This window comes from Phocoena phocoena, chromosome 4 (genome assembly GCF_963924675.1).
Source record: "Phocoena phocoena chromosome 4, mPhoPho1.1, whole genome shotgun sequence".
Classification (NCBI taxonomy): domain Eukaryota; kingdom Metazoa; phylum Chordata; class Mammalia; order Artiodactyla; family Phocoenidae; genus Phocoena; species Phocoena phocoena.
In genome coordinates this window covers 19070232-19089033 of record NC_089222.1, presented here as the reverse complement: position 1 = coordinate 19089033, position 18802 = coordinate 19070232, and the positions used below count along the sequence as shown (strand labels likewise).

General features: G+C 36.7%; 1 protein-coding gene and 1 non-coding gene across 2 annotated transcripts in view; both read right to left on the bottom strand.

Moving 5' to 3' along the window:
• PCCB (propionyl-CoA carboxylase subunit beta) overlaps nt 1-18802 on the bottom strand; it is a 100047-nt gene that overhangs the window by 31288 nt on the left and 49957 nt on the right. The window contains exon 10 of the mRNA XM_065877074.1: nt 302-425. Within this exon, the coding sequence (XP_065733146.1) occupies nt 302-425 (124 nt within the window). The remainder of the gene's footprint in view (nt 1-301; nt 426-18802) is intronic.
• Nucleotides 2550-2622, bottom strand: TRNAE-UUC (transfer RNA glutamic acid (anticodon UUC)). Its single transcript has one exon. It is a non-coding gene; the product is annotated as a tRNA-Glu (tRNA).

Sequence of the window (18802 nt, the reverse complement as noted above, 5' to 3'; positions counted from 1 at the left end):
ACTAGGGGGACAGAAAGCAGGCCTCTGAAAAAGTAAAGACCTTAAAAGTTGAGGAGGAAAGTTATCTATAAACCCTTAAAAAATTAGAGAAGCATGAAAGAAGCATTTTCAGATGCTTATGTTAATTTTAAGAAATTAAGAGACAAAGGAGCTTTCACAACTTCATCTATTGATATTTGAGTTTCTTTCTCTGGCCACTGAAGGCTGTGTCTGAGGAAAAGGCAGAAGATGGGCACCTTGGGCCCAGGCAGCCCTGGCTCCCAACCACCCCCCAAGGTCTATGAGAGTGTCTCCCTCCTACCTGAAGCCACTTTAGGTTGGTTGCCAACAATTCCAACAGTCCTCCCATTCATTCTTGCAAAACCAACGATGATGTTCTTGGCATAGCTGGGCATGATTTCAAAAAATTCTCGCTCATCAACAACCTGCAGGGATAAATTTACTCTTGAGCTCAAAATGATAAACAAGATCCAACTCCATTATAGAATGACAGACATTTACAGAATTACAGGCTGGATAGCTACTCCCTACCACAGGTTCTCCCAGGAAGCAGGACAACAGGCAGAGGCACTACCTCCTCCCTGCTGGAAGGGAAAACACTCTCGTACACAAATGGAAGAGGATAAACCAGTATAGTCTTTTCTAAAGGTTCTATTTGAACTTGGCATATTTAATACACTTTTTTTTTTTACCTTACTTTGAAATCATTTCAAACTTTCATAAAAATTTCCAGAATACAAAAAAATTTAAATATCCTTCACCCAGATTCCCCATTTATTAACGTTTTACCATGTAAGCTTTATAGTTCCCTCTCCCAACCTGCCTACCCTGCTTTTCTGTCTGTCTCTTAAGTATGTGTCTGTATATATATTCTCTAACTATATATATGTCCATACACACAACATTTTTTCCTGAACTGTTTTGAGAATAAGTTACAGACACGACGCCTCTTTACCTCTAAGTACCTATCTAAGTGTCTACCTCCTAAGAACAGGACATTCTCTTCTATAACTTCAGTGATATTATCAAAATCAGGAAATTAACATTAATATATTATTATCTATTATAAAACCTTATTCAAATTTCACCAGTTATTCCAATAACATCCCTTATAGCAACAAAAATCTGGTTCTAGAACCTGACCCAAGATCACCTGGTACTCTGAGTGGTCATGTGGTCTCTTTAGCCTGCCTTGATTCTTTCCCCTCAATCTTTGTCTTTTATGTTCATAACATTTTTGAAGACTACAGGTCAGTTACTTGGTTATTTGGGTTTCATGTTTGTTCATGTTTAATTTCAGGTAAAGCATTTTTGGCAGAATATCACAGAAGTGACCCTCTCAAGTGCATCACATCAAAAGGCACATGATGTCACTTTGTCCATTAATGGTGGTGATATATATCAGGTTTCTCCCCTGTAAAGTTACTATTTTTCCACTTGTAATTAATAAGTATTTTGTAGGGAAATATTCTGAAATTATGTAAAAATCCTATGCTTCATCAAGCTTTTACCTAGTAGGTTTAGTTAGCATTCATAGATGATCCTTGATTATTAACCCAATTTCTGCCATGATAACTGCCAAACAATTTTTCTAACCCCATTTTTCCTTCTCCATTTATTACTTGGTATTCTATTGTCAAAAATGTCTTTGCCTTTCCCATTTACTTATGGGAAATCCACAGTATGAAGGTATAGATTTTTGTTTTATTATGTGGATTGTAATCTTTACCACCAACATTTATTTTATGTTCAAAGTATTCCACATTTGACAGTGAGAGCTCATTCAAGGTGGATCCTATGCCCTTTTGATGCTTCTCCATCATTCTTTGAGCATTACCTTACATTCTGGAATTACCTTACTTTCAGATTCATCTTGTATTTTTTTCCTGCCCCAAGCCCTAGAATCAGCCATTTCTCCAAGGGACCCAGGTCCCCAAGGGTGGGGGGTAGAATAAATGGCTGCTTCTAAGAAGCTAGCCCAGGGCACAGAGCTAGGAGATCTACATACACATACACACACACACACACACACACACACACACACACACACACACACACATTTCTGTAAGTAATATGAAAACCAGGAGTTCATACTGATAACTCCAATTCCAACTTCCAATTCAACTACAGGGTTCATTCTAGTATCCCCCTTTCCATACTATAACTCCTTTCTCCTATAGTGGACATCTAACTCGCATTATCCTCAAAACGTAGTTATTATTCAATCCTCAAATGTAAATGAAATGGTTTCAGAATTGCTAACCCATATGACAGCAAAAAAACAAAAACCCAATATTCAGTATTTCTTTATGACTATTTCTGTCATTAGACTAAAGGTATATAGTCAAAATACTGCGTTCAAAAGTTATTCATTTGAAACACAGTTTCATTTGTTTTTATTTCAAAGGTTTACCCCCACCCTGTCTTGATTTTATTTTTAGTATGTAAACATTAATATAGGTTAATAGTGTCACTCCCCATCCCTTCCACTCACGATGTTTTTGTTTTGGGTTTTTTTTTGCAGTGCTGCACAGCTTTCGGGATCTTAGTTCCCTGACCAGGGATCGAACCCGGGCCCACAGCAGTGAAAGTGCTGAGTCCTAACCACTGGACCACCAGGGAACTCCCTCACCCTGTTATTAATGTCATCATTTTCTGATTTATCCTTTGTGTGTGCACTGCAAAAATGAGTAGATACATTTATAGATTTTTAATTCCCCTTCCACCTTAGATGGAAAGTAACAAACTATAGATACTCTCTCACACTCTGAGTTTCTCTCTTGCACTCTGAGTTTCTTCACTTAACAATATATCCTGGAAATCTCTCCATATCAGTTCATAGAGCTTTTCCTCACTCTTTTTCACTCCTGCATAGTACTCCATTGTGTGGACGTACCAAAGTTTATTCAACCAATCTCCTATGTGTTGTGTACACTATTTTGACACTTACATTCAGGTTGTTTAGAATACTTTGCAATTATAAATAACACTGTAACCGTAGGAACCTTGTGCATCTATAATTGTGTAAAGTGGGAAGTGTATCTTCAGGGTAAATTCCTAGAAGTGGGACTGCTGGGGCAAACTCTCAGATAGCTCTTACCATCAACACATGACAGTGCCTGCTTCCCCATAGACTTGCCATGGAAAGTATTTTCAAGTTTTGAATCACTGGCCAATCTGACAAAAGAGAAATAACTCAGTATAATTTTAAGTTGCATTTCTAGCATTATGAGTAAAGCTGAACATCTCTCAAATATGTTTAAGGTCCATTTTGTATCTTCTTTTGTGAGCTATCTAGTCATGATTTTTGCCTGCTTTTCTATCAGTTTTAGTCTTTATTCCTTCAATTTTTAAAAAAGTTCTTTACGTATTAGGGATATTGGTCCTTTACTTGTGATATACGTTGCAAATATTTTCTCCCAGTTTGCTGGTTGTCTTTTTTGTTGTTGTCGTTGTTGTTGTTGTTTTGGGGGGAGGCCACACCACGAGGCATGCAGGATCTTAGTTCCCCAACCAGGGATTGAACCTGTGCCCCCTGCAGTAGAAGTATGGAGTCCTAACCACTGGACCACCAGGGAATTCCTGGTTGTCATTCATTCATTCATTCATTAATTTATGGCTGTGCTGGGTCTTCGCTGCTGTGCGCGGGCTTTCTCTAGTTGCGGCGAGCAGGGGCTACTCTTTGTTGCGGTGCGTGGGCTTCTCACTGTGGTGGCTTCTCTTTGTTGCAGAGCACGGGCTCTAGGTGCTCAGGCTTCAATAATTGTGGCACGTGGGCTTCAGCAGTTGTGGCATGCAGGCTCAGTAGTTGTGGCTCACAGGCTCTAGAGTGCAGGCTCAGTAGTCGTGATGCACGGGCTTAGCTGCTCCGTGGCATGTGGGATCTTCCTGGACCAGGGCTCAAACCTGTGTCCCTTGCGATGGCAGGTGGATTCTTAACCACAGTGCCACCAGGGAAGTCCCCCTGGGTGTCTTTTAACTTCATGTATTTTTTTGCTATGCAGAGTGGAATTTTTAAATGTTTATATAGTCATACTTATCAATTTTTTAACTGAAACTGAATTTTAAATCATAGTTCAAAATCCTTTACCTTCTCCTAAAGTTAGAGAAATTTATCTATGCTTTCTTTAAATATTTCACTTATTATATTTAGTTCTCTGATCTATTATTAGTTTATTTTTGCATATGGTATAAACTACGAATAAAATTTTATATTTTCCTAACCAGCTATCCAGGTGTCTAGTACCATTTCTTTATTTATTTATTTTGCAGGGCGGGGAGCCACACTGCACAGCTTGTGGGATCTTAGTTCCCTAACCAGGGACTGAACCTGGGCCCTCAGCAGTGAAAGAGCAAAGTCCTAACCACTGGACTGCCAGGCAATTCCTTAGCACCATTTATTGAAGAGCTAATCTTTGCCCCTGGAATTTGACATAATACCTTTATCATATGTACCAGAATTCTATATGTACTTGAATCAACTTCTAGCTTTTCTATTCTATTCCACTGATCTATTTATGTGCCAGGACTACACTGTTTTAACTACAGCATGCTTTAATAGAGGATATGGCCATAGCTTTTCTTTTGATGTTCTTATATTAACTCAATATCCAGGAACAAGGGATGTCTCTGCATCTGTTCAAGTCTGTTTTCATGTTTTTCAGAAGTTTTAAAATTTGCCCCATAAGTTTATTACTAAATATTTTATCTTTATTGCTATGTAAAATGAGTTTTTACATTACCACAATATAATTGGTTACTGTTCATGTATATGAAGACTATTCCTAGGTTAATTTTATATCCTGTTCCCTATTTATTGTTTCAGTTTTATCACGCATTCCCTAGGATTTTTAGCATATTATGTCATACACAAGCATAGGTCAACTTTTGCAAAGCTTTTTGCCTCTAACTGATCTTCTTCTTTATCTAATTGCATTGGCTAATACCTCCAGTACAATGTTAAATAATAGTGGAGATAGAGAGAGCATCCTTGCCTTGTCCCAGACCTTAGTGTAAGTATTTCCATATTAAGATGCTTTGTCTTGAAAAAGTGTATATTAAACTATCATGTTAAGTATTCATCAATTCCTACTTTCTTGAGTGTTTCTATTAGAAATGGGTGTTGAACTTTCTTAAAGCCTTTTCTCAGCATTGTATGAAAACAACCATATAATCTTTCTCCTGTCTATCTATTAATGCAGTATATTATAGATTTTCTAGAACCAACCTTGCATTCCTACAATAAATCCCACTTGCTTATGGTATATAATTTTAACATGGTGTTGGAGTCTGTTAGCTAACATTTATTTGGTATTGTTGCATCAATATTGGTAAGTGATGCCAATCTGAAATCTTTTTCAGTTCTATATCAGGTTCAGGTATATCAATGTCATACTTGTTTCATAAAAAGAATTTGTACAGGGTGTGTGTGTGTGTGTTTACTGTCTATGATCTGAAATAATTTATGTAGCACTGTGATTCTTTGGTCTTGGAAGGTTTCATAGAATTCCCACATGAAATTATCTAGGTCTAGTGCTATTTTTGTGAAATAACTACTATGTAATTTGGTCCACTTAGGCTTTCTACCTCTAATGGGGTCAATTTTGGGTAAAATGTATTTTCCAAATAAAATGTCCAGTTCATCTAACCTCTTATGATTTTTAAATTTCTTCTATCTCTATCATTTCTCCTTTCCACTTTTTACTTGTGCCTTTTTTTAAAGTTAGCTAGTAGTTACTCTATTCCATTAGTTACAGCTATTTTTCTATTTCCCAAGTCATAAAATTTCTGCTTTTATCCTTATTAAATCCTGTCTTGTTATTCTTTGGAATATTTTTTCCCCAGCTTTTTGAGTGGAGAATTTAGTTTCTTTTCCTTCTTTCATTTTTCACTAAGCAATTAAGGCTATAAATTTTCCTCCTCTCATAGACAGTATTCCATAGATTTTGATATGTAGTGTTTTCATTATCTTTATTCTCTTAGAATTCTGTCATTTGGCTTATATTTTCTCCTTTTATTCAAGAATTAACAGATTTATTTTAAATGAGACAGTGCTTTTATTGTTGTAGCTATAAATTTCTAGTCTTAATCATTGTGTTTTGTAATATTTTTGCTTTATGGACTGCTAGGATGCTTTCTTTCTGACCAAATATGTGATCAACTTTTGTGAATGTTCCATGTGCACTTGAGAATAAGATTCATTGCCTATTACCAGGCTGTAAAGTCTGAGATAGATCTTTAATATCTATCTGTGATGTTATTGAGGTCTTCTATATCTTACTTATTTTTGTCCATTTGACCTACTTTGTACTAATTATGGTACATTTAAATCTATTATTATTTGTTTCTACCTATGTCTCCTTGGACATCCTATAGTTTCTCCTTTTTAAAGATGGTAGTTTTATCATTTAGGGCATAGATCTTTTACATCATCACTGTGAATTATGGCTTTTAGCATTTGAAAATGTCTTCCCTTGTCACAGTAAATACTTGAATTTCACATCACCCAATATTAGGCTCACACACACAGCATTGTTTCTGTTCTCCTGACATACCTTTCCCCATCCCTTACATTTAACTTTTCAGAATCACTTTGTCTCTTGTACACCACATATAGTTGGTCTTGCTTTTTGAGGAAAATTGAACATCCTTTTCTTTTAATAAATGAGATAAACAAGTTTAATAAATAAGTTTGGCCATTCATATTTATTGGTATTTCAGATGTTTTTTATTCTTGTAATTATTCTGTGTACCATGTTATATTTACTGTTTAAGTAATATGTTTTATGTTGCTGTTTATAAAGATTTATATTTTTGGTCTAGTGGTTACCTTTGTAATTATACCTTTTTAACGCCCTTAGTCTGTTTCCTCATCTAATGTCTTATTAACTGGGTTGTCTACTATTAATATCTGTTGAGTCACAACAATCAGTATACTTATTCTGCTATACTCTTTCACTCTTCCTTCTCTTCCACCTTTCAGTGGCATTTTTTTCTGCAACTGAAACATAGCATTTATACATTGTTCTCTACCCTCATTCCCAACCTTATTCTAGTCTTATAATTAAATAAGCACTATCAATCCTTTTCCTAAAATTTGTCCAGTAATCTCTTGGTTGGATGAAACTCATCCTCTAGAAGCTTCCTCAAGAAGAGCCTGGGAACACAGAATTCCCTCAGTTTTAGCTGGTTTTCTTTAGTCTTAATACATGAACATCAGCTTGGCCAGATATAAAATCTTTAGTCTTTCCTGGAGTCTCCAGGAAGTGCTTCTCTATTGTCGCCTTGCTTTGTTGTTGCTTTTGAAAAGTCTGATGCTACTCTAATTCTCCCATCCTTGTAAGTTATTTAATCTTTTTGCCCCAAAGTCTTGAGGATTTTTCTTTTCAAAATCTAGAAGTGGGACTTCCCTGGTGGTCCAGTGGGTAAGACTCCACGCTACCAATGCAGGGGGCCTGGGTTCGATCCCTGGTTGGAGAACAAGATCCTGCATGCATGCTGCAACTAAGAGTCCACATGCCACAACTAAGAAGCCCACAAGCCGCAACTAGGAGTCCACATGCCACAACTAAGAAGTCTGCATGCCACAACTAAAGGTCTCACATGCCACAACAAAGATCCCACATGCCACAACTAAGACCCAGTGCAGCCAAAAAAAAAAAAAAAAATCTAATAGTTATATGTGGATATTTACTCGAGTTTGATCATTCTTGGTTAATTCTCCCATACACTCAGTGAGCTCTTTCATTATGTAGCTCTGGGTCTTTTTCTGGGATGTCTTCTTGGATTACAGTTTTAAACATTAATTCTCTTCCTGTTTGCCCTTCGTCAGACACTCCAGTTATATGTATGTTCAGTCTTCTTTGCCTATCTTCCATTTTAGTCACTTTTTTCTGATTTTTTTACCTTTTTCTTTATGCTTTTGGTTGTTTTCCCACTTTTCTTCAACATTCCTTATTAAATTTCATTCAAATACAATCTCCCTAGAGCACTTTATAATTCTGTCTTCACTTCTCATATATGATTTTGTCCCCCTCCATTTTAATTCAGTCACCTCTAACTTTACTTCTTCCTATTTTATGTCCTTTCTGTCATTAGTTGCTGAATTTGATTTTCATAACTCAGGTGATGATTTGAGGCTACTGAACTCTACTGCAGTGTGATCATCTGCTGAATGACTAACTTTTACAATGAAGGGAGTTTTGTCAATTGAAGTTTTTTGTTCTCATTTTTGGTTTTCTTATCTTAGTAGCTCTGTATAGATAAACTACTTGTATCTGCATTTTGTGGACAGGGTTGACAGTCTGGGATGGTGAACAAGATTCCCAGTTCAAGAGTGCCCTCTTCTGTCAGTATAACAAAGTGCCACTTAGTTAATGGGTGTCTTGATATTAGAAGAGGGTGGTAGGGAAAGGGGTAGTATGACCTTCAGTGTTTTTTTTTTATCTTGTAGACACATAAATTTACCTCTTTCTTCATTTTTCCCTCACTTCACAATTTCCAAAGGTGCTTCTCTCTTTTTTTTTAATCTTTTCTTCCCTAGAAGGAATGCCCTTCCATGCTTTCTTGATTCTTGTGTATGTTTAAGTCCCTCCTCTTAAGTAACTCTTCTGACCTAACAGGACTCTTTTCCAGTATTTTCACTCTTATAGTGAACTTTCTCTCCCTGAGTGGTTTCTTCTAAATTCCCTTCTCTTTCTTCTGAGCAGTGTCTCAACACTTCTTCCAGCTCTCCACAGAGACTTGTTGCCAAAATTCAAGAAACAATCCTACTAGAAAGTGGTGCTTAGGGACTTCCATGGTGGTCCAGTGGTTAAGACTCTGAGCTTCCAATGCAGGGGGCCTGGGCTCGATCCCTGGTCAGGGAACTAGATCCCTCATGCATGCCACAACTAAGAAGTCTGCATGCTGCAACTAAGAGTCCACATGCCATGACTAAAGGTCCCATGTGCCACAACTAAGACCCAGCACAGCCAAAAATAAATAATTTTTTTTAAAAAGTGGTATTTATTGTTCTACTTATTGTTATATGAAGTTTGTAGTTTCCTGTCTTACAATTATGATAAAGGAATGGAAATGGTAGTTTTATTTTTTCTTCTTATTGGCCTACATATAGTTTTTCAAGTATGTGTAGAGTTTTGTATTCAGGAGACTTTGACTACCCAGAAATACCACCTTCCCCCTCTTTTTTTTTTTTAAACAATTTTAAGAATTCATGCCACTGACAAAATTCCATTACTAAGTTCTAATCCAATGGATATAGTCACAAAAACATACTAATACACACAGATGTTTACTGCAGCACTGCTATAACAACAAAAACTATTAAAGATCTAAATGTCCATCAGTACGGTAAAGTTTAAATAATGTTCCATCCATACAATGGAGTACTATACAGTCATTATAATGAATAAGGTAGACCTGTATGCCATGACAGGGAAAGAAAGTGAAAAAAGAGTAAGGTGTGGAAGTGTCTATAATACAATCTACTTTCAGTTAAAAGTAAATATATTGATATATATTTGACATATAAATTTTTTTCTGGAAAGATACACAAGAAATTTAATAGTGCTTACCTCTGGGAAAGACTGATGAGGAGAGAGAAAATATTTGCATTTCATTTTACATGTTTCTATACTTAAGTTTTTTCGTTTGTACATATTATTTGTTTTTATTTAAAAAGGATTTAGAGAGTGTAGCAGAGACTCCTAAGTATCCACCAAAAATCCAGCTTCTGTTTCTACCACTGTAGAAGAAACGATGCGCAAATGGCTATCATATTTCCTAACCTCCCCTACAGTTAGATGTGGCTATTTGACTATGTTTTCTACAATGGACTTAAATACAGTATTAAAAATGAAACAGAATATATTTATTAAACTTCTAGCTCAAAAGTTCGAGAAGGAAAAAAAGATGATTAACTGAAAGAAAGCACAAAAGGAATTAATCAATAAAAGAGCAGAAAATACATAGCTTTAAAAAGAAACAAAAATTAAACAAAAAGTTGATTCTCTGAAACACATCAATAAAATATTTCAACTACTAGGTAACTATCAAGAAAATATAAAACAAGAAATGTCAGAGAAAACCACTGAAACAGATTTTGCTAATCTTCTAAGACTATATACCCTGCATAATCCTATGCAGGTAAAATTAAAAATCTGGAATAGGTAATTCATAGAAAAAATATATATAGTCTACCAAAACCGGCTCAGTAGTTGTGGCACACAGGCTTAGCTGCTCCATGGCACGTGGGATCTTCCTGGACCAGGGATCGAACCCATGTCGCCTGCACTGGCAGGCAGACCCTTAACCACAGCGCCACCAGGAAAATGCCACCAGATCTTTAAAGAGCAGATAATCCCAATGCTATTTCAACTGTTCCAAAGCATAGAAAACTTGCAAATTCTCATTATGGCACTTCATGAACTGAACTATGTATCCCCACCGCCAAAATTCATACACTGAAGCCTAACCCCCAATGTGATTATGTTTGGAGACAGGGCCTTTAAGGAGATAAAGTAAATGAGGTCATAAAGGTTGGGGCCCTAATTTGAAAGGACTGGTGTCCTTTTAAGAGGAAAAGACATCAGAGATCTCTCTTTCTTGTGCACAGAGAAGAAAGCCCACATCGGGACACAGTGAGCAGGCAGCCATCTGCAAACCAGAAGAGAGGACGCAACAGAAACCAACTCTGCTGGCACCTCAATCCTGGACTTCTAGCCTCCAGAACTGTGAGAAAATTAATTTTTGTTTAAGCAATTCAGTCTGTGGTATTTTGTTATGGCAGCCCTAGCAAACTAATAAATGATGCAAGAGCACTGACACCAAAACCTGATTTTAAAATACACCACCTCCCTAAAGAAGGGATAGTCAGAGAGTTTAGGATAGACATGTAAATACTGCTATAATTAAAATGGATAACCAACAAGGCCCTACTGTATAGCACAGGGAACTCTGCTCAACGTTATGTGGCAGCCTCGATGGGAGGGGAGTTTGGGGGAGAATGGATACATGCATATGTATGGCTGAGTCCCTTTGCTGTGCACCTGAAGCTATCAAAACATTGTTAATCGGCTATACTCCAATATAAAATAAAAAGTTTAAAATAAATAAAATACCCCCAAAATCAGCTAACATTCCATGATATTGATGTAAACATTCAAAATAAAACATTTATAAAATATAACAAGTATTAAGATATATTTACAAATAGAACTAAGAAAAATCAATGTGATTACCTCTATAAATGCTGAAAGGGCACTTAACAATATTCAATACCCACCCCTGATTTACAAAGAAAACAAGTAGGCAACAACAAAAATTAAAATAGAAACCAGTGTGGGATAGGGAGGGTGGAAGGGAGATGTAAGAGGGAGGAGATATGGGGATATCTGTATACATATAGCTGATTCACTTTGTTATACAGCAGAAACCAACACAACATTGTAAAGCAATTATACTCCAGTAAAGATGTTAAAGAAAAACAGGAAGCAGTGGTAGCTTTCTTAACATAAGAAAAAGATATAAAATTAGGAAATACTAATGACAGTCTCTCTAAAGTTAGGAACAAAACAAAGATGCCCACTATGACAACCACTGCTTATCACTGCATTTGATAAAATATGGAGGTACATCAATGCAACTGAACAAGAGAAAGAAATGATATAACATAACTGGAAAGGAAAAGACAAAACTATTTGTATGTAGGCAATATACTAATATACTTGAAAAAGCCAAAAGAATTAACAGTGAAAAACTATAACAAATAATAAGAGAACTTAATAGGTAATTGGATATAAAATTGATAAACAGAATCAAAAGCTTTCATATATACCTAAAAAACAACAGAAGATAGAAAAGACCCCATCTACAATAAAAAGATACTTAGGAATAAACAAGGAAATCTTTAAAACAGTCAAGGAGAGAAAAGTACACTTTAACAAATAAAAATGCAAACTGTGTTTTTAGATTGTTTCAGATTCATAAGGATGTCAATTTTCCCTAGTTAGTGCATAAATTTAATGGGATCCCAATAAAAACAACAAAAGGATGCCCTACTTCCACCCCCCGCTTTCACCCTAAAACAAGACAAACTGATTTCTAAATTTCATATGGAAAAATAAACAAGACTAGGCAAGAAAACTCCAAGAAAAGAATAATCAAGAGGAACTATCTCTACCAGATGTGAAAGCGTACTATCAACTGAATATTTAAGGCAGTATGGTATTGGTCAAGTGTTGGTGACAATGTTAAGGCACCAGAACTCTCAAATGCTGCTGGTGGGAGTGCAAACTGACACAGCCTTTGAAGAACCCTTGGGCAGGGTCCACTAAGGCTCCATGTATGCCTGGCTATGAGGCGGTACTTCCACTCCTCACTACAGATTCAACAGAAACGTGAAAGTTTGTTTGTTTATTTACCAAAATCACGTAACAGAATGATATCAGAACTATCTGTAATAATTCCAAACTAGAAACTACCCAAATGCCCACCAACAGTAGATAAACTGTGGTTTGTTCACACAAAAGATTACAGAGAGCAGAGGGCAGACAGCAGAAGCAAGAAGAACTACAATCCTGCAGCCTGTGGAACAAAAACCACATTCACAGAAAGACACACAAAATTAAAAGGCAGAGGGCTATGTACCAGATGAAGGAACAAGATAAAACCCCAGAAAAACAACTAAATGAAGTGGAGATAGGCAACCTTCCAGAAAACAAATTCAGAATAATGATAGTGAAGATGATCCAAGACCTCGGAAAAACAATGACAGCAAAGATTGAGAAGATGCAAGAAATGTTTAACAAAGACCTATAAGAATTAAAGAACAGACAACTAGAAGAATTAAAGAACAAACAAACAGAGATGAACAACACAATAACTGAAAATAAAAATACACTAGAAGGAATCAATACAAGAATAATTAAGGGAGAAGAACAGATAAGACACCTGGAAGGCAGAATGGTGGAATTCACTGCCACGGAACAGAATAAAGAAAAAAGAATGAAAAGATATGAAGACAGCCTAAGAGACCTCTGGGAAAACAATAAATGCAACAACATTCGCATTATAGGGGTCCCAGAAGGAGAAGACAGAGAGAAAGTACCCAAAAAAATATTTGAAGAGATTATAGTCAAAAACTTCCCTAACATGGAAAAGGAAATAGCCACCCAAGTCAATGAAGCACAGAGAGTCGCAGGCAGGATAAACCCAAGGAGAATCACGCCAAGACACACAGTAATCAAATTGACAAAAATTGAAGACAAAGAAAAATTATTGAAAGCAACAAGGGGAAAACGACAAATAACATACAAGGGACTCCCATAACGTTAACAGCTGATTTCTCAGCAGAAACTCTACAAGCCAGAAAGGAGTGGCATGATATATTTAAAGTGATGAAAGGGAAGAACCTACAACCAAGATTATTCTACCCAGCAAGGATCTCATTCAGATTCAATGGAGAAATCAAGAGCTTTACAGACAAGCAAAAGCTAAGAGAATTCAGCACCATCAAACCTGATCTACAACAAATGCCGAAGGAACTTCTTTCAGTGGGAAACACAAGAGAAGAAATGGGCCTACAAAAACAAACTCATAGGTCTTCCCCGGTGGCACAGTGAAGATACCACATGCCACGGAGCAACTAGGCCCATGTCCCACAACTACTGAGTCTGCGCTCTAGAGCCCGCAAGTCACAACTACTGAGCCCACGTGCCACAACTACTGAAGCCCACGCACCTAGAGCCCTTGCTCCACAACAAGAGAAGTCACAACAATGAGAAGCCCATGCACCACAACAAAGAGTAGCCCCTGCTCACAACTAGAGAAAGCCTGCACACAGCAATGAAGACCTAACACAGCCAAAAATAAATTTATTTTAAAAGAAAAAACAAACTCATAACAATTAAGAAAATGGGAATAGGAACATACATATTGATAATTACCTTAAACGTGAATGGATTAAATACTCAAACCAAAAGACACAGGCTTGCTGAATGGATACAAAAACAAGACCCATAAATATGCTGTCTACAAGAGACCCACTTCAGACCTAGGAACACATACCAACTGAAAGTGAGGGCATGGAAAAAGATACTCCATGCAAATGGAAATCAAAAGAAACCTGGAGTAGCAATACTCATATCAGATAAAATGGACTTTAAAATAAAGAATGTTACAAGAGACAAAGAAGGACACTGTATAATGATCAAGGGATCCATCCAAGAAGAAGATATAACAATTATAAATATATATGCACCCAACATACAAGCATCTCAATACATAAAACAACTGCTAACAGCTATAAAAGAGGAAATCGGCAGTAACACAATAATAGTGTAGAACTTTAACACCTCACTTAAACCAACGGACAGATCATCCAAACAGAAAATTAGGAAACACAACCTTTAAATGACACAAAAGACCAGATAGATTTAATTGATATTTATAGGACATTCCAACCAAAAAGAGCATATTACACTTTCTTCTCAAGTGCACATGGAACATTCTCCAGGATAGATCACATCTTGGGGCACAAATCAAGCCTCAGTAAATTTAAGAAAATTGAAATCATATCAAGCATCTTTTCTGACCACAATGCTATGAGATTAGAAATGATTTACAGGGAAAAAAACGTAAAAACACAAATACACGGAGTGCTAAACAATACGTTACTGAATAACCAAGAGATCACTGCAGAAGTCAAAAAGGAAATCCGAAAATACCTAGAGACAAATGACAATGAAAACACGATGATCCAAAACCTATGGGATGTAGCAAAAGCAGTTCTAAGAGGGAAGTTTACAGCAATAAAGCCTACCTGAAGAAACAAGAAAAATCTCAAATAAACAATCTAACCTTACACCTAAAGGAACTAGAGAAAGAAGAACAAAACAAAACCCAAAGTTAGTAAAAGGAAAGAAATCATAAAGATCAGAGCAAAAATAAATGAAATAGAAACAAAGAAAACAATAGCAAAGATCAATAAAACTAAAAGCTGGTTCTTTGAGAAGATAAACAAAAATGATAAACCATTAGCCAGACTCATCAAGAGAGAGAGGACTCAAATCAAGAAAATGAGAAATGAAAACCAAGAAGTTACAACAGACACCAGAGAAATACAAAGCATCCTAAGGGATTACTACAAGAAACTCTATGCCAATAAAGTGGACAACCTGGAAAAAATGCACAAATTCTTAGAAAGGTATAACCTTCCAAGACTGAACCAGGAAGAAATAGAAAATATGAACAGACCAATCACAAGTAATGATATTGAAACTGGGATTAAAAATCTTCCAACAAACAAAAGTCCAGGACCAGATGGCTTCACAGGTGAATTCTATCAAACACTTAGAGAAGAGCTAACACCCATCCTTCTCAAGCTCATCTAAAACATTGCAGAGGAAGGAACACTCCCAAACTCATTCTATGAGGCCATCATCACCTTGATACCAAAACCAGACAAAGATACTACAAAAAAGAAAATTACAGACCAATATCACTGATGACTATAGATGCAAAAATCCTCAACAAAATATTAGCAAACAGAATCCAACAACTCATTAAAAGGATCATACACCATGATCAAGCGGGATTTATCCCAGGGATGCAAGGATTCTTCAATATACGCAAAATCAATGTGATACACCATATTAACAAACTGAAGAAAAACGATAAGTCCATCTCAATAGATGCAGAAAAAGCTTTTGACAAAATTCAACACCCATTTATGATAAAAACTCTCCAGAAAGTGGGCACACAGGGAACCTACCTCAACATAATAAGGGCCATATACAACAAACCCACAGGAAATATAATTCTCAATGGTGAAAAACTGAAAGCATTTCTTCTAAAATTAGGAACAAGACAAGGATGTCCACTCTCACCACTACTTTTCAACATAGTTTTCGAAGTCCTAGCCACAGCAATCAGAGAAGTAAAAGAAATAAAAGGAATACAAATTGGGAAAGAAGAAGTAAAACTGTCAGTTTGCAGATGACATGATACTATACATAGAGAATCCTAAAGATGCTACCAGAAAGCTACTAGAGCTAATCAATGAATTTGGTAAAGTAGCAGGATACAAAATTAATGTACAGAAACCTCTTGCACTCCTATACACTAATGATGAAAAATCTGAAAGAGAAATTAAGGAAACACTCCCATATACCATTGCAACAAAAAGAATAAAATACCTAGGAATAAACCTACCTAGGGAGACAAAAGACCTGTATACAGAAAACTATAAGACACTGTTGAAAGAAATTAAAGATGATAAAAACAGATGGAGAGATATACCATGTTCTTGGACTGGAAGAATCAATATTGTGAAAATGACTATACTACCCAAAGCAATCTACAGATTCAATGCAATCCCTATCAAATTACCAATGGCATTTTTTTACAGAACTAGAACAAAAAATCTTAAAATTTGTATGGAGACACAAAAGACCCCGAAAGCCAAAGCAGTCTTGAGGAAAAAAAACGGAGCTGGAGGACTTCAGACTATACTACAAAGCTACAGTAATCAAGACAATATGGTACTGGCACAAAAACAGAAATATAGATCAATGGAACAGGATAGAAATCCCAGAGACAAACCCACATGGCTATGGTCAACTAATCTATGACAAAGGAGGCAAGGATATACTATGGAGAAAAGACAGTCTCTTCAATAAGTGGTGCTGGGAAAACTGGACAGCTACATGTAAAAGAATGAAATTAGAACACTCTCTAACACCATACACAAAAATAAACTCAAAATGGATTAGAGACCTAAATGTAAGACTGGACACTATAAAACTCTTAGAGGAAAACATAGGAGGAACACTGTTTGACATAAATCACAGCAAGATCTTTTTTGATCCACCTCCTAGAATAATGGAAATAAAAACAAAAATAAACAATTGGGACCTAGTGAAACTTAAAAGCTTTGCAAAGCAAAGGAAACTACAAACAAGTCGAAAAGACAACCCTCAGAATGGGAGAAAATATTTGCAAACCAATCAACGGACAAAGGATAAATCTCCAAAATACATAAACAGCTCATGCAGGTCAATATTTAAAAAACAAACAGCCCAATCCAAAAATGGTCAGAAGACCTAAATAGACATTTCTCCAAAGAAGACATACAGATGGCCAAGAAGCACATGAAAAGCTGCTCAACATCACTAGTTATTAGAGAAATGCAAATCAAAACTACAATGAGGTATCACCTCACACCAGTTAGAATGGGCATCATCAGAAAATCTACAAACAACAAATGCTGGAGAGGGAGTGGAGAAAAGGGAACCCTCTTGCACTGTTGGTGGGAATGTAAATTGATACAGCCACTATGGAGAACAGTATGGAGATTCTTAAAAACCTCAAAACAGAATTACCATATGACCCAGCAATCCCACTACTGGGCATATACCCAGAGAAAACCATAATTCAAAAAGACACATGCACCCCAGTGTTCACTGAAGCCCTATTTACAATAGTCAGGTCATGGAAGCAACCTAAATGCCCATCGACAGGCGAATGGATAAAGAAGTTGTGGTACATATATACAATGGAATATTACTCAGCCATAAAAAGGAACGAAATTGGGTCATTTGTAGAGACGTGGATGGATCTGGAGACTGTCATACAGAGTGAAGTAAGTCAGAAAGAGAAAAACAAATATCGTATATTAACGCATATATGTGGAACCTAGAAAAATGGTACAGATGAACCGGTTTGCAGGGCAGAAACAGAGACACAGATGTAGAGAACAAACATATGGACACCAAGGGGGGAAAGTGGTGGTGGGGAGTGTTGCTGGTGGGATGAACTGGGAGATTGGGATTGACATGTATACACCAATATGTATAAAGTGGATAACTAGTAAGAACCTGCTGTATAAAAAATAAAATTCAAAAGTTAAAAAAAAAAAAAAGCCTAAGGAGAACCACGAGAATAACATGCATTGCAACAATATGGACGAATTTCAGTCGTCTCGTTGAATGAAAGCAGCCAGACAGAAAAGATCGCACACTATATGATTCCATTTATATAGTATACAAATCCAAGAACAACTAATTTATGCTGTTAAAGGTCAAGATGGTGGTTTCCCTCAGGGGCTTGGTGGGAAAACAGTGCCTGGAAGAGAACACTGGGGAGGCTTCTCTGTTTCTCTATGTGATGCATTGATTTGATCTTTCTATATAAATGTTTCGGTTATTTAGGAGGATTTATATTTATTTTAATAATGGTTACTTCTGTAACTATACCTCTTTAATGCCCTTAGTTCCCTGGTTTAGCAATTTGGAGAGGTCATTAGGAGAGCTGTCATTCAACAGAGGGAGGAAAGCAGAAGCCAGATTCCAGAGAGGACTAAAGGAAGAAGAGACAAGAGGAGTTTAAGGAAAAAGGTAGAAAAGACTGTGGATGTCAGTTAAACAGATTCAGGTTAAGAAGGGTTTGGTTTAGCAGACAAGAAGTTCATACATGTTCAAACACATTTATTGCCCAGAGGAAGGAGTTAAGAGAGGGAGAAGAAGTTAAACCAGTCAAGAAAGCAAGATGCCAGACAGGAAGCAATGGAGTGAGGAGCCCAGGTGAGGCACCTCATTCTTTCAGCCTGGGGAGACACGGAGGGATGGTGGAGAGGGAGAAACAGGCACCTATGGAAAGTGATGAACCTGATGCTCTCAATTTTCTCCACGAAGGAAATGCTGATGTCATCTGATCAGAGTGGGGAATAGAGAAGGAAGTTAGGGTTTCGATCAGGGAAAGTGAAGAAGATAAAAACAGGAGCTGAGGGGAGGTTCACGGCACA